The sequence below is a fragment of the Thrips palmi genome, unplaced genomic scaffold (genome assembly GCF_012932325.1).
Source record: "Thrips palmi isolate BJ-2018 unplaced genomic scaffold, TpBJ-2018v1 HiC_scaffold_7, whole genome shotgun sequence".
NCBI lineage: Eukaryota > Metazoa > Arthropoda > Insecta > Thysanoptera > Thripidae > Thrips > Thrips palmi.
The window spans coordinates 3068031-3081743 of record NW_023144634.1 but is presented as its reverse complement, the minus strand read 5'-3'; the positions used below and the strand labels follow the sequence as shown (position 1 = coordinate 3081743).

At 62.0% G+C, this 13713-nt stretch overlaps 3 protein-coding genes across 3 annotated transcripts in view; all 3 read right to left on the bottom strand.

Annotated features, from left to right (window-relative positions):
• The window catches only part of LOC117652714 (nesprin-2-like), a 31235-nt gene extending 22730 nt beyond the window's left edge, over positions 1–8505 (bottom strand). Inside the window, exons 1-4 of the mRNA XM_034397807.1 lie at positions 8386–8505; positions 7541–7720; positions 7298–7453; positions 7120–7228 (exon numbers count right to left, since the gene is read on the bottom strand). Coding sequence (XP_034253698.1) covers positions 7120–7228; positions 7298–7453; positions 7541–7720; positions 8386–8490 — 550 coding nt within the window. The 5' untranslated portion in view covers positions 8491–8505. The remainder of the gene's footprint in view (positions 1–7119; positions 7229–7297; positions 7454–7540; positions 7721–8385) is intronic.
• Positions 8506–8615: 110 nt separating this feature from the next.
• LOC117652713 lies at positions 8616–9865 on the bottom strand. Its single transcript, XM_034397805.1, has 5 exons — positions 9733–9865; positions 9390–9644; positions 8985–9311; positions 8709–8889; positions 8616–8653 (listed from the first exon to the last, which is right to left on the bottom strand). Exons 2-5 carry the CDS (start codon positions 9420–9422, stop codon positions 8616–8618), a joined length of 579 nt encoding a protein of 192 aa, XP_034253696.1. The 5' UTR covers positions 9423–9644; positions 9733–9865.
• A 109-nt stretch (positions 9866–9974) lies between these two features.
• LOC117652712 overlaps positions 9975–13713 on the bottom strand; it is a 196551-nt gene continuing 192812 nt past the window's right edge. Inside the window, exons 10-12 of the mRNA XM_034397804.1 lie at positions 12884–12933; positions 10114–10499; positions 9975–10000 (exon numbers count right to left, since the gene is read on the bottom strand). Of these exons, the coding sequence (XP_034253695.1) occupies positions 9975–10000; positions 10114–10499; positions 12884–12933 (462 nt within the window). The remainder of the gene's footprint in view (positions 10001–10113; positions 10500–12883; positions 12934–13713) is intronic.

The window sequence follows — 13713 nt, the reverse complement described above, 5'->3', positions numbered from 1 at the left end:
CGTGTGACCCCACCAATGGATTGCTCTCCGAACGCGGAATCCAATGGTGGGGTCACACGTTCGGTTCGAGTCCTGTTCAGCGACTCTAGAGCTCAAAACGCGTCTGGAGTTTAGGCCGCCTCCACCGGTCTTCTGGCCCACTGTGCGGCGGCAGCGCGCCTGCAGTGTAGGCAGTGCCGTCGAGCGCGCGGCCTCGGCGGGTCGGCCTACCCTGCACTTCGCAGGCGCTACGCGTGGCGAAAAAAAATAAAAAGAGTGCAGCTTCGGTTCTCTCGGTTTGTTCGTCCGTTCGCGCGCTTTCGCTCCGTGGGGGTTTCTGCTGTCGCCACACTGTGAAGCAGTAACGACAAGCGGCACGGGGGCATTAGGGCGGCTCCGTTTGTTCTACTCCCACTTGTCCTACCGCTATTTTTAGGCAAAATTTATATCCCATTTTAGTGTCAAAAAATTTTTCCCAAATATAGGGACAGAATACAAATTTAGGGACCGCTTTTGCACCCAAATTTTAAAGAGCTAAAAAAATACAATTTTAGAACCTATTTTTGAAACCATTTTTGAAACCTTTTTAATAACCTACTTAAGGACCTTATTTTTGAGCCTATTTTTAGCCCCTTTTTTTAATACCAACTTTAGGCCTCTTTTTTTAAAGGGTTTTACTTTTAGAAACATCCTAATTTGAAGAAGTTTCCCTTTTTTTGGGATTACGTAACTCTAGGTCGGCCACCGGCCATGCCTCCACGCGGGGACCCAATGTAGACCGAAATAAAATTGCAGTTTCTAAAGAAGGGGGCCCAAAAGATTTAAAAATCGGTAGAGACTGGTAAAAGACTAGGCTCCCCCCCGGTCCGGGTCAGACCCGGCCCGGCATTCCCTTTGCCTCGTGATTGGCTCGGAAAACAGAGACCGCCGTATTCGGCTCCTGGGCACGATACCAAAATTGGCCAATGTACAGGCGTAGTCCTACTCGTAGTCAAACGCCTTCCAAATTTCAAGTCAAAATCTTGAACGGTGTGGCCGTAAAATGGGGAACGCCGAGACGAAAACCGCAACTTTTCGGCGAGTGGCGCGCCGAAGAAAGGCTGGATGCAAGCAAACAGGCCTGATCAATGGAACGGTCCCGAAGTGGCCCCTCCGCCCCTTCCCCGCCCCGCCCGACCTCACTGTTAAAAGGGGATTCGAATTTCGAACCGTGAAGAGCGGTCCTCGTTCTCCCCCGGGTTAGATAAGGGGCCTAATCAGACGGGGGGTTCGATTTTCGACCGCTTCCCCGGCTTTCGGCTCTGCAGACTTTCGCAGGATAGCGCCTACAGTAAAATTTTTAAACGACCAAGCATTACCAAACAGATTTCGATTCGTCTGAAGAAGACAAAGAAAAAATATCAACAATGCCATGGGCTAAAATGGAAAATGAAACAGTTATTGGTTGGCTTTTAAAAAACAGAGGAAATTCAAAACTCTTTCAACCATTTTAACTCATGACATGTACTGACATTTTTTGTTTGTCTTCTCGAGACAGATCCAAATCAAAGTAGAACCCTCCTCTAACTGTGCTGCACTGCCAGACTGCCATTGCGCCCGGCCGTCTGGAGCTGTGACATTGTCTCTGGCGCATGCAGTGACAGACGTTACAGACGAAGAAAGAATAGCTGTTGACGTCTGGGATAGCTATTTAACCCTAACTCTAGCTCCAGCGCGTTGCGGTTCCAGCTGATTTTGAGCCCGACGGCGAAAAAACAGAAAAGTGCATTAAAATGGCTCAAAAATTTCACGTTTTTTAACCGGTACCGATGTGCGTTTCAAAGCGCGCTGATCAAAGCGATACCCTAAGAATTGGTCAATGATTTACTGTAAAAATTTTGCTCGCAAATCTCTTGTTGCACCCAACTACCACAACCACAGGCTGGTCGTAGAAAAGATAGGTCGGCGCAACCGAGATGCATGCTTTAAGACCATCAACGAATCCGTCTCTAATCCCTCATCATTTTATATATGACCTTCCCCGCCCCCCTTACACCACCCCCACAGGGTTGCCTACCCAGGGGCTACGAATGGGAGAGAGCTACGAGGGGGGGGGGGGGGGGGGGAGAGACCGGGAAACGGGGTCACTCCGTCGTGCTGCTTTCCTCTAGGCACAGCCAGTGCGCCCCGCGACAATCAGACGGATAGCTCAGCGGTCAGACAGGTGGCAGGTGGGGTTCGGGCCTGGCCACGGCCGCGGGCTCATGAGCCCGCGACGCGGTAGTGACGTAGTGGCGCGGCAGGCAGGCAGCATCCCCTGCCTGCACCCCGCCCCTACGGGCTGCTCAGCCCGAACGGGCTGGCCCGGGCTGCGCCGGGTCTTGGGTTGAGTCCGGGCTGGGCCGGGCCGGGCTCGGGCTGCTCGCTCCGTAGCGTCGGGCTCCTTTTCGGGCGAGCAGTGAGCCCATTCCGGTCTCTGAGAAGAGCCCCCGGACAGCCTTTCAAAATAGTAGACTTCCAATTACCCAAAAATAGGGTCTTGGATCCAAAAAAAAAGGTCGTTTCTAAAAATAGATCCCAAAAATAGATCCTATCTTAAAGAACCCAAAAATAGGTATTTAAAATAAGGGGCTAAAAATAGGTTCCAAAAATAGGTCTTAAAATGGAATTTTTAAATTTTATCTTGATTTGGGGATCTAAAATAGATGGAAAAAGTAGCAGCTTAATCTGGGGATCTGTTTCTATTTTTGGAACTAAATTCAGGTCTTAAAATAGGGCATCTAAAAATATCCTAAAAAAAGGTGGTAGGACAAACGAAAGGTAGGACAAACGAGGCGACCCGGGGCATTATTATTTGCACGCCAGAGGAGCGAGTGTGTGTGTGTGTGTGTGTGTGTGTGTGTGAATGTGTGTGTGTTACTGTGTGAGTCGGCACGAGAAAACGACTCCACAATCTGTCGCGACTGGACGCGGCTCCGGTGCTCCGCGTCTCCGCGGCGCCAGCCCAGCATCCACGCACGCCGACAGCGTCTCCGGAACTGCCATGTAAAGACACACGCGGCCCGGGAAATATAACGACGATCAAACCGCCCGCCGCCGCCGCGGCGGCACTGTAACTACTTTCCTTTTAACAAGCAGCAAACGAGAGTGCGCGTTTCCATACCGTTAAAAAACCAGGGCATCGCAAAAAAAAAAATCCGCGAAGGATTAACTGTTCCTAGTGTTTCGTGGCCAATCGCGACAGCGGAAGCGCGAGGAAGAGAAATGCGTCAAACTGACCTCTCCGACACCGGGTGAGGCTGTGTCCCCGCGGAGCCACGGCGTCGCATAGCGTGGCGCGGCCGAGCCACAACAAGAGAAACTTTGCTTTCTTCCGCGAGGCCGGGCAATGTCACTTGGTGTCTTCCCCGGCCCGTTTGGTGCGGACACCCACTTGTTCGGAAATTTACATCCCCCCCCCCCTCACGCACACACGCACACGCATCTCATTGCAAGCCCGCATATCCCGGCGTACAAAGGGCATTATCTCATTGCGAGCCAGTGTCCCTCGCGTCCTCGCCGCCCCCTCGCTCGCGGCCGAGAAGGCCGTCACCCAGCACCCGCGGTACGCTGCAGAGAATCCAAACAGCGAATTCCCGTTTCGCTTTTTTCTTTTCGCAGTGGCGCAGTCGATCCAGACAGGCCAGACGGGCACACGCGCGCGCTCGTCTAATTCACTCGCACAGTGGCTAACTGTTCCTGCAGCTACTGGTCCGTGCACTCCGTGTGCGAGCGAGTGCACTAGTGCGAGGAGATGCCGGTTTGATAGTCCGCGCGCCGCGTGCGCTGCCCACACTGGAAACGGCCGAAACGGCGCGGCGCCGCTCTGCGTTTCGAGACGGACCTTACAGGGGGTTTTCGCCGTCCCAATTCAGCGGCCAGGTAGGCGAGGCGCAAATCAGGCGGCGGCGGGGCACAGTGGGCCAGAAGCCGGTGGAGGCGGCAAAAACTCTGGACTCGTTTTGAGCTCCAGAGTCGCAAAGCAGGACTCGAACCGAACGTGTGACCCCACCAATGGATTGCTCTCCGAACGAGGAATCCGTTGGTGGGGTCACACGATCGTTTCGAGGCCTGTTTAGCGACTCTGGAGCTCAAAACGCGTCTAGAGTTTTGGCCACCTCCACCGGCTTCTGGCCCACTGTGCGGGGTGGTCGTTGTTGTGTCGATTCGCCTGTCCCGCCGCCGTCCGAGCTAAACGGTGCCCCATTTGGAGGCGGCCAGCAACCGGCCGCCCCGAGCGGTCGACGCTCGCCTCGCCCTGTCTCTCTCGCACTCGTGGAGTGAGCCGTAAGGGTGCGAGAGAGACGGAGCGAGGATCGCTCCACTGCTTGACACGGCGCCATCTGCAAGTCAAGCGGTCCAGGCCGCGCAGCAGCGGGTTCCCACTGCAGTGGCGCTCTGTCTCTCTCGCACCCCCACGGGACGGCTCCACGGGGGCGAGAGAGACAGGGCGAGCTGCTGGGCGCGGCGGGCCAGCGGAAGGCCGGCGGCAGGTGCGTAGGCCGCCCCTCAGAGAAGCGCCAGCGCGGCCAGCGCGCTCTGCCCGGCCTTGGCGGACGCCTGCAGAAGCTCTCCTCGCACAAGTGCGCCGAGCTTTGCAGTGCAGTGGCTGGCAGTGGCGGCACGGCAAGGGTGGGCGCCAGGGCCAGGGCCAGGGCCGCCGTGGCCGCGGGCAGCGCCGATCACTTTCCTCAAACAAACGGTCGAGTGGTTGCGAAACAAAGGTAATCAAATCGACGCGCCGTGCTGCGCCGTTCCAGGCGATTCAACCCGCCGCCGACTGAAAAAAGCGGGAAAGACAATGGAGGCGGCTAATAAGTACGTGTTCGCGGCGGATACCAATCAGCGGAGGAGAAACGAGTCGGGGAAGGGAGGACCTCCGGCGTGGAGAAACTAACAGAGACATTGACGAGTGGAGTGACAACCACCGTGACGGAACCGCGGCCCCGCCCCGCGCGACCCACGCCCCGCCAGCCCCGCCACCGTGCGATCGAGGAGCGATGCGGCGCCTCGGCCTCCAAACCGCCTCTGGGAAGCAGCCTGGGAAACACTCGGCTTCTGGTCAGATGGGCGTCGGGCATGGCCAACGAGCTTCTGCTGGGTGTGAAGTACGCATGAGTGGCATAACCGTTTTAGGCAATGTAACAGTAAGAAAGTCGTATCCATGGCTTAAGCTTGCCAACAGGTTCAACATCGTGGCTTGAAACTTCAGGCCACTCAGCCGGGTGTTTACCTTCCACGTCGTCACAGTCGCGGACTTCGAAGGCGTCGTCGACGGCGAAGCCCTCGTCCACCAGGTCGCAGAGGTTCACGTTGACGCCGATGCTGGCCTTGGCGGGCCGCGCCGCCCCCTCTGGAGGCGGCGGGGGCGGCACCACCATGCGGACGCGCGGCGTCGCGGCCACCGGAACCTCCGCCGACAGCATGGCCGCTTCCGGTGGGGACTACACTACAAAGCGGCCGAGCTTCGCCACCACACTGTGCACCGCACACACCGACATCACCGCCACGACGAAGTCCGACTCGCGGAGCGGCAAGGGAACGCGGCTCGCGGGAACCACGAGGCGGCCAGGCCCGCGCGACCGCCGCAGCCAGACTAGTGCACTGCACACGGGGAGCGGGGAACACACCGCCGCCCCGCCGGCCGCGCCGCGCGCCGCGTGCGGCCCCACCAGCAGAAGCGGACGACGCGAGCAGACGACGCGACGCGACGCGCAGCCCACGGCGCACGCCGGTGCATCCACGACACCGTCAGACAGAACGCGCACCGGCTGGGCCGACAGCATGACAGCGGGGAAAATACTCATCCGCCCTTACCGCCAGCCAGACCCTCTGCTGGGCGGCGGCGCGGCGCTGCGGCGGGTGGCGTGACGTCCATGCCCTTCGTTGCTAGGCAACCCGCGCGGCGCGGTCACGCAAGCCCCGCGGGGGCGTACCAGGGGCGTACCCAGGCGGGCGCACCCACACCGCCCACGTGTGGTACACGGCCAGGACGATGACGCAGATGTGGACACCTTCGGTGCCAGCTTGGCCTGGCCAGGCCGCGGTCACCTTCACGGCCAGCACCGCCAGCCACCCGAGCCGGGCGGGGCGGGGTGGGGCGGTCGGGCGCCACCTTCGGCACACAGTGTGCTGCACGCCTTCGACGCCGGCCTTGGCGGCGGAAGGGCGGGGCGGGGCTCGCCGCGCCAACTTTAAACAAATTCGCCAGCGCCATTATGCCGAGCGAAAAAGCGTGCACCAGCGCGGGGCGATTGCGGGCAGTGTTTTCGTCTCTCTCGCACTCAAGGGGCGTCCCGCAGGGCTGCGAGCGAGACAGAGCACTGTTCGTGGTCAGCCCGCAGGCGCGGAACGACACAGGGACCGCGGTTCCAGACGCGTTTGTCCGCCGTATAAGGCAAAGCCCGCAGTCCGCGGCCAGCGCGCCGGCGTGACGCAACAAATGCGCGCTCACTCGCACACTCACGCGATGCAGACGCGCCTTATGTAGAAATGCACCGCTCCTGTTGCAGCCCAAGGCGGCCCAGGCCCAGAGTGCAACACATGGCGGAGCGCGATGCCCAAATCACAGTGGCGGTGCAGTGAGAGCGCGGGGTATTGACGCGAGTCCCTCGGAGAAAGGGGTATCGCCACGCGAGGGCAGCAGTGCAACAGCATGTACTGACTCCCAATCCCAAGAGGGTATCGCCGCCGTCTCTCTCGCACTCGTGGAGCGTGGGGATGAGGGAGGCGCAGCACAGTGGGTCAGAAGACCGGTGGAGGCGGCCAAAACTTTGGACGCGTTTTGAGCTCCAGAGTCGCTAAATGGGACTCGAACCGAACGTGTGACCCCACCAATGAATTGCTCTCCGAACGAGGAATCCATTGGTGGGGTCACACGTTCGATTCGAGTCCCATTTAGCGACTCAGGATCCCAAAACGCGTCTAGAAGTTTGGCCGCCTCCACCGGTCTTCTGGCCCACTGTGCGCTGGCCGGCGGTTCGGACTCGCTCCTCGGCTGGCAGGACCGAGCCGCACGCTGGGCTGCGTGCCGCCCGGGCGGTGAGGGCGCGGCGTCGAATGGGCTGCCTACATCCCGGCGCTCTGGCGCCAGAAGCGCCACACACAGCAAACTCGACTCACCGGCTATGTCACGGCGCTCCTGCGGACTGAGCCTCGCGCGCACGTCCACGTCCTCCAGGATGGCGTTCAGGCACCGGCAGTTCTCCGAGCACGTCTGCAGGAAGTCGGCCTGCAAGAAGGCGGACGTCAGTTCGGCCGCAGCACGCCGAGCACTCGAGTCCAGCGATCGGGAACTCACGTAGTCTTTGCCGAGGATGATGCTGGACGCCACGGAGGCCAGCTCGGTCTCGAACATCTTCTCGTGCTCCGCGTACTGCGTCTGCGACTGCTGTATCCTCTGCCGCAGGTCCTCCAGGTCCGTGTCACTGTCCCCCTCCTCCATCTCCAGGCCGTTCTGCGCGGGGAGGCGAAACAAAGTTACAACTCCACGTCGCCAAAGTCACTGCACTTCACCTCGGCACTGGGCCACCACTGCACTCACGGGGTTGCGAATGCGGCGCCGGTGCACTGCGGGGGACCCGTTGTTGGGGTTGGTGCTGAGCGACGAGGCGCAGTCCGACTGGCTGTCCAGGAAGGTGCGGTAGTCGTCCCAGTCCAGGAGGCGGCGGGCGGCCTCGGGGTCCGGGGGGTCCTCGCTGTACGGCTCGCTCAGGTACTTCTCCTGAAAAAAAAAATATCACACGTTAGGAACACTAGGCAAAATTTTTCAAAAAAATCTCATAAATAATTTATTTGCTGGCTTGGATTTATAAATATTTTTTTCCAGAGTAGGACCGTAACCAATTAATCGGCTGGTCAAAATTGGCGGCGAAGGGAAAGGGCGGGGAGGCAGCACGAAGTGAAAGGGCCACCGAAGGGACGGACCCAAAGGGCCTGCAGCGGCCGGCCTGTCCCTCTCGCACTCGTGCGAGAGCGAGAGGGACAGAGGCACTGTTGGGACTCGGTCTGCAGAGCCGGGTCCTGTTAGCCTAGGCTGCGCTGGCTGTGCTGCAGTGCCATGCGCTGCCGTGTAGCATTGTGCGAGCAGCAGTGTCCGCGCCGTGTCGTGATACGAGCATTAGGGTAATGAGACGATCCAGCCCTGCAGATCCCCGACCCGCCCCGCCCCCGCCAGAGACCGAAAGTGCCAACTCAACGGAGACGAAATTATTCTCGGGTGGTCACGAATCGGCGCGCAAGGCATACGTCTAGCAGTGCAGCGGTCGCAAGGAAAGCGCGACACTTCCGCCTCGTGAGTTGGCGGCTCTGCATTGCTTTGCAGGCGACTGCCGCACCCGCGCCGCGGGCCGGATTCGAACCAGCGACCTTTGGCCCCCGGCCACCCACCTGGTAGCTGTCCCAGGACGCCTGCTCCGTGCTGTGGATGCTCAGCTTCTCGACGTCGCTGCCCGGGCCCTGCAGGCCGCCGCCGGCCCTCCGCCTGGCGCGCATGGCCGCCACGGAGATGCCGCCCTCCTCGGGGCCGAGCCGGAACACGGGCACCGGGAGGCCGGGCGCCGCGCCCACCACCGCCTGCCCGGCCAGCACGGCGTCGTCCTCGTCCGTCTCCGTGCTGCTCACGACGCGCGCGGACCGGCGGTGCGAGGCGGGGTCGCTGCAGGACAGGCGGTCCGACGCGCGGTCCGAAGACACGCGCGCGGCCGGCGTGCCCGAGAACGACCCCGACTTGACGATGCCGCCGGCCTGCTGCTTGCCGGGCGACGACAGCGGGCTGCTCGTCTTCAAGGGCAGCAGCCGCGACGACGGCGTCCTCGACGACGGCGTCCTCTGCGCCGGCGAGTCGGGCAACGGGTACACGCCGTCCGAGCCGCTGTCGCACCTGCGCGACTGCTGCAGGGAGAACAAGAGTTATTTTCATCCTCGGCCCAGTGTAAGTGTCTCCTGATCGCGGGGACTATCGAGCTACAAATTTGGTGGATACTCACCGTCCGCTTCCTGGAGCGCATCTTCCTCCTGCGCAGCGAGCCGGCGCCCGAGCTGGAGCCCGCGCACGTGGTGTGCGCGACGGACTCCTCGACGGTGGACGAGGAGGCCATCATCTCGGCCAGCCCCTCCGCCTTGCCGGGCGTGGACGCCGCCGGCGAGGCCAGCTGGTGCAGCGCCGACTCGGAGATGGAGAACTGCGACAGCTCGCCCGCCGCCACGCCCGTCGGCAGCGACCCCACGGACATGGCCATGAGCTGCGGCAGCCCCGACACGCTCCAGGGCCGGTCGCCCGTCAGCAAGCCGCGCCGCTTGTTGCGCAGGATCACCTGGGGGACAAGCACAGGAGTCATTTCCGATGTCCCACTGACTGCGTTTGGCACGTGTAGAAGACAACGGCGACGCACCTTGGCCGACGACCCCGAGTCCGAGTGGCCCATGCCCAGCCCGAACGGCAGCCGCGGCGCCCGCTCGCTGCCGGGCGTGTCCTGGTCCAGGATGGCCTCGTTGGAGCCGGACACGGACGAGTGCGAGCACGCCGTCGTCACCTCGCGGTACGTCGCCACGCTGCAGTTGTGCACGTCCTCGGAGGAGAGCGAGGCGCGGTCCTCGTCAGACGAGTCCTCGGTGTACTCGCCGCTCGCGTCGCAGCTGTCCGGAGGCTGGAAGAGAACAGGCGGTCATTTGTTGGTCCATTTGGCCCAGCTTCTGCAGCCGCAGCGAGGCACAGACTGCTGTTTCCGTTCGTACCTGGTGCTGGCCGGACTCGCTGTGCAGCTTGAGCCACTGCTTGGTGCGGGCCAGCTTGGCGGAGCGCTTGGCCGTGCCGGCCGCCCCAGCCACCACACTGCCGTCCAGTCGCAGCGGCTCGAAGCACCGCGCCGCGCCGCCCACCCGCAGCGGCGGCCCCGCCGGCGACACCAGGACGGTCTCGGGGGCGCGGGGGAGGTCCTCGGCCTGCGCGCCGCACCGCACCAACTGCTCGGCCTGGTTCACCAAGCGCTGGATGCACTCCTTGCTGCTCCGCATCGGCGACATCTTGGGCACGCTCGCATCTGGAAGCGAAAACAGCGGGTGTTGTAGAGGCCAGTCTGAAACCTTTCGGCAGCACGACGGGGCCCTGAGACTTACTCTCGCTGAAGTGCCTGCCGCCGTTGAGGTTGCCGTTGAGGTTGCCGTTCATGGTGCCGTTGCCGTGGCCCTGCGCGTGGTAAGTCCACTCCTCGTCCGAGTCCGACGCCGACGCCTCCGTGGGCCTGGACAGCGCCAGGTCCGAGAGGCTCCCCGCCGACGTGGTGCTCAGCAGGTGCCTCCGGTTGTTGTTGTTGTTGTCGTCGTCGTGCGCGATGTCGTGCGGGAGGTCGAGCAGGTCCTCGTCGTGGTCAAGCAGGTCCTCGTCGTCGTCCTCCAGCGACAGGTCGTCGGCGTGGTCCGAGTTGCCCGGGTGCTCCTGCCGGTCTGAGTCCATGTCGGTGTAGCGGAACTGGTAGTAGGCGACGTTGGGGGACTGGTCCAACCTGGGGGGCAGACAAGGCGAAGACGGCGCATTAGACTTAATCGAACGCAGCGCGAATCGCGTGGGTTCCTTTTCGCCGACAGGGGGCTGTCTCTCTCGCACTCAAGGGGTCCCGTGGGGGTGCGAGAGAGACAGAGCGACAGATAGCGGACGCGTCATCTCGAAATGAGAAGCCAACGGGGGCGGGCCACTGGTGGGGCACAGGGGCGGCACCCGATGCCCCAATAACAGTGCAGGCGGCTCCGTTTCCACCGAGCCCGTCCCGGTCTTGTCGGCGCAGCGGTGTACCAGTGCCAGGGTTACCTGTTGTACGCTAAACTTGTCTACAAGCGACGGGACACATCTCACCACAGGCAGTCGCCATCCGATCCTGCAGGCCGATACCGTACTTGTGCACGCCGCGGCGTGGCGGGGCGGCGGGCGGGGCGGGGGGGGTGGGGTGGGGTGGGGCGGGGCGGCCCAGCGAGGTGCAGCTCGGGACAGCGGTGCCCTAGAAAGCCCTGAGCGACAAGTCGACCATCGTTTCCTAAGCAGCCCTCTTCGAGCAAAGTCCGAAATAGCGTGCCGGCAATGGCAAGGCAATGGCAAGGCAATGCACTGCCTTTTCATTATGCAGCCAATACGAGGAGGCGGAGGGAAACTTTCACCAGGCTAGGTGGCATCGCCAGTATGGCCAGCATCGCCCGGGCACAAAGGGGCGACAAAAAACAACATAAACCATGACTGAAAGGATTGAGGAGAATAGCAGCCTGGCCGGCCCGGCCGCGCCGTGCATTGGCTCCGGGCTCTCCGGCAGCCAGCAGCAGCAGCTTCGAAAGGCCAGCCCGTGTTGACAAGTACTTCATTCAATTTTTAAAATCTTCTTCAAGTAGTGCTCCCCGGGCAGCACGCACAACGTCTCTGCCTCTTTCCCCGAGCTTCGCCTCGGTCTCGCTCGGTCTCGCTCGGCCTCGCCCGGCCGGGCCAGGCGCGACAGGAAAGCAGCGGCGCTGTATTGTTCTACCCGAATGTCTCAATAAACATACCCGTCTATGACTTTCCCCGCCGGGCTTCCTTTTCCTCGAAACATTTTTACTCACTTCCCGGGCATATTTCTGCCTGGCCGCGTGGCTGCTACAAATGGAGCCACATCTCAAGTCCCGCTCTCCCTCTCTCTCCCTCCCCCTCCCCCTCGGGGCACGTGCAGTCCTTGTAGGTTAGGACGCCTTGGTTCGTCCGTCTTCTTCGGAAGTGAACAATAGGCACTGCCGTGCCGCCCCGCGCCACAGTGCTAGGGGAATGCGGTGAAGGACTGGCCGGGCGAAGCCCAGCCAGGCGCCCCGGGGCCTAAGTAACCAGGCCCCGTGAAGGAGCGGCCGACCCGAACCGAAACAATCACTTGCTCAAACATATTGGCGCGCTTTTCAAAAGGAATTTCGGGGGCGAATCGGAGCGCGGCCGCCCGCGGCCATTGTCCTGCCGCTGACGGGTGGTGTCTCGAACCAGGTTTCGGGTCCCACAAAGTTCGCGGAAATCGTGGCGGGTTTCTCCGCCGCTGTCTGTCCGTCCGGACGGCGAGCGGAGCCGAGTAGTGATTGATGAACAAACTGGCGGTTGTGGCAGTGGCACAAAGTGACGCCAGCGGCCGTGTCTCTCCCCCTCCCTCTCTCTCCCTCTCGCATCGCGCTGATCTGGGGCTGTTGTTAGCTGATCGGCCGGTACCCCCACGGCCCCACACTGCCACGCCCCAGATACCCGGCGTGTACCCGCACACCGGCACACCGACACACCGGCACCTGCCCTTGACGGGTCCACGCCCGCGGGGGCCCCGTTCGGCTCTACGTCTCGGACTGACTTCGAGTGTGGTTCCCGGGGGGCCGCTTGTCAGAGCGCTGCCCCCGCCGGGGCCTCGGCCGGGGCCGCCAGAGTAGAGGGCGTTATTCGCAGGGAAACCCGACTCGACTGCGAATAACGGCACTTGAAATCTGCCAAGGCCTCCTGCGGACCGATTCCGAACAGGGCTTTTGCCGTCACTCTGTCTCTCTCGCACCCCCAGGGCATACTGCAGGGGCGCGAGAGAGAGATAGAGCGACGGTTTGAATCAGTCCGCCTGACGTGGCGTTTTTCGCAGCGTAGTGCGACTCGACTGCAAAGCACGGCGCTCGAAATCCGCCAAGACTCGGAGAGACTCACCGGCTGCTGAAGCGGCCGTTGTCGTTGCGCGTCCTCTTGTTGATGTTGTTGCTGGTGGCCACCACCGCCAGGTTGTGGTTCACGTCGGGGGCGTGGCCGGTGACCGACGTCGTCATCATGGTGGCGGAGGCCGTGGCGGGGGCGGCGCTCAGCTCGGGCTCGGCGGCGGCGGTCATCGTGTCGGGGGGCGGCGAGGGCGGGGACGGCGGCGGCGGGCTGCCGCGCGGACGGCCGCCCTGCTTGCGGCGTCGCTTGATGGTGGCCTGCAACAGAGACGCTGTCAATACCCCGCGCGCACCAGAAAGACCGCCGTGGCGATACCCCGCGCGGACGGTTGCCCTGCTTGCGGCGGCGCTTGATGGCGGCCTGCATCAACCTCACTAAGTAACAGTGAGAGGCTCATGCTTGACAGAGCCGTTCGTTGAGCGTCCATCCTTAAACCTTAAACCTTAAACAGGGACGCTGTCAATACCCCGCGCGCACCAGAAAGAACGCCCTGGCGATACCCCACGCGGACGACTGATAGCACTGGGAGTCGCTCTGGCGCGGGGTGTCTCCGACCGCCCAGCTTGCGAACCCATTCCACGCAGCTGTCACCGCGACCGCTGCCTGCTTTGCATATTAATTGCAGTGTACGTCCGCCTAGTGAGGAGGTAGGTGCTCGCCGGGGGTTCGCGCGGCCGGCCGACTGATTCCGCTCGGCGATTCGCGGCGTCGCTCTGTCTCTCTCGCACCGCCACGCGGCGGCCGGCGAGGGGGAGAGAGAGAGAGAGAGAGAGAGAGAGAGAGAGAGAGAGAGAGAGAGAGAGAGAGAGAGAGAGAGAGAGAGCGGGCACGGTGACCTGCGCGCCGGACGCCCCCCGCCAAATAATTACGGCGCCAACTCCAACTTTCGGGACGAGATAATCGGCTTGGCACGCGAGGGCGCGAGGGCCGCGAGGTTCGCGTCGCTCTGTCTCTGTCGCACTCGCGGGTCCCTCCACACCGGTGCGAGGGAGACAGAGCGACATCCCGCCCGGCGGATAGGGTAATTACTATCGGGA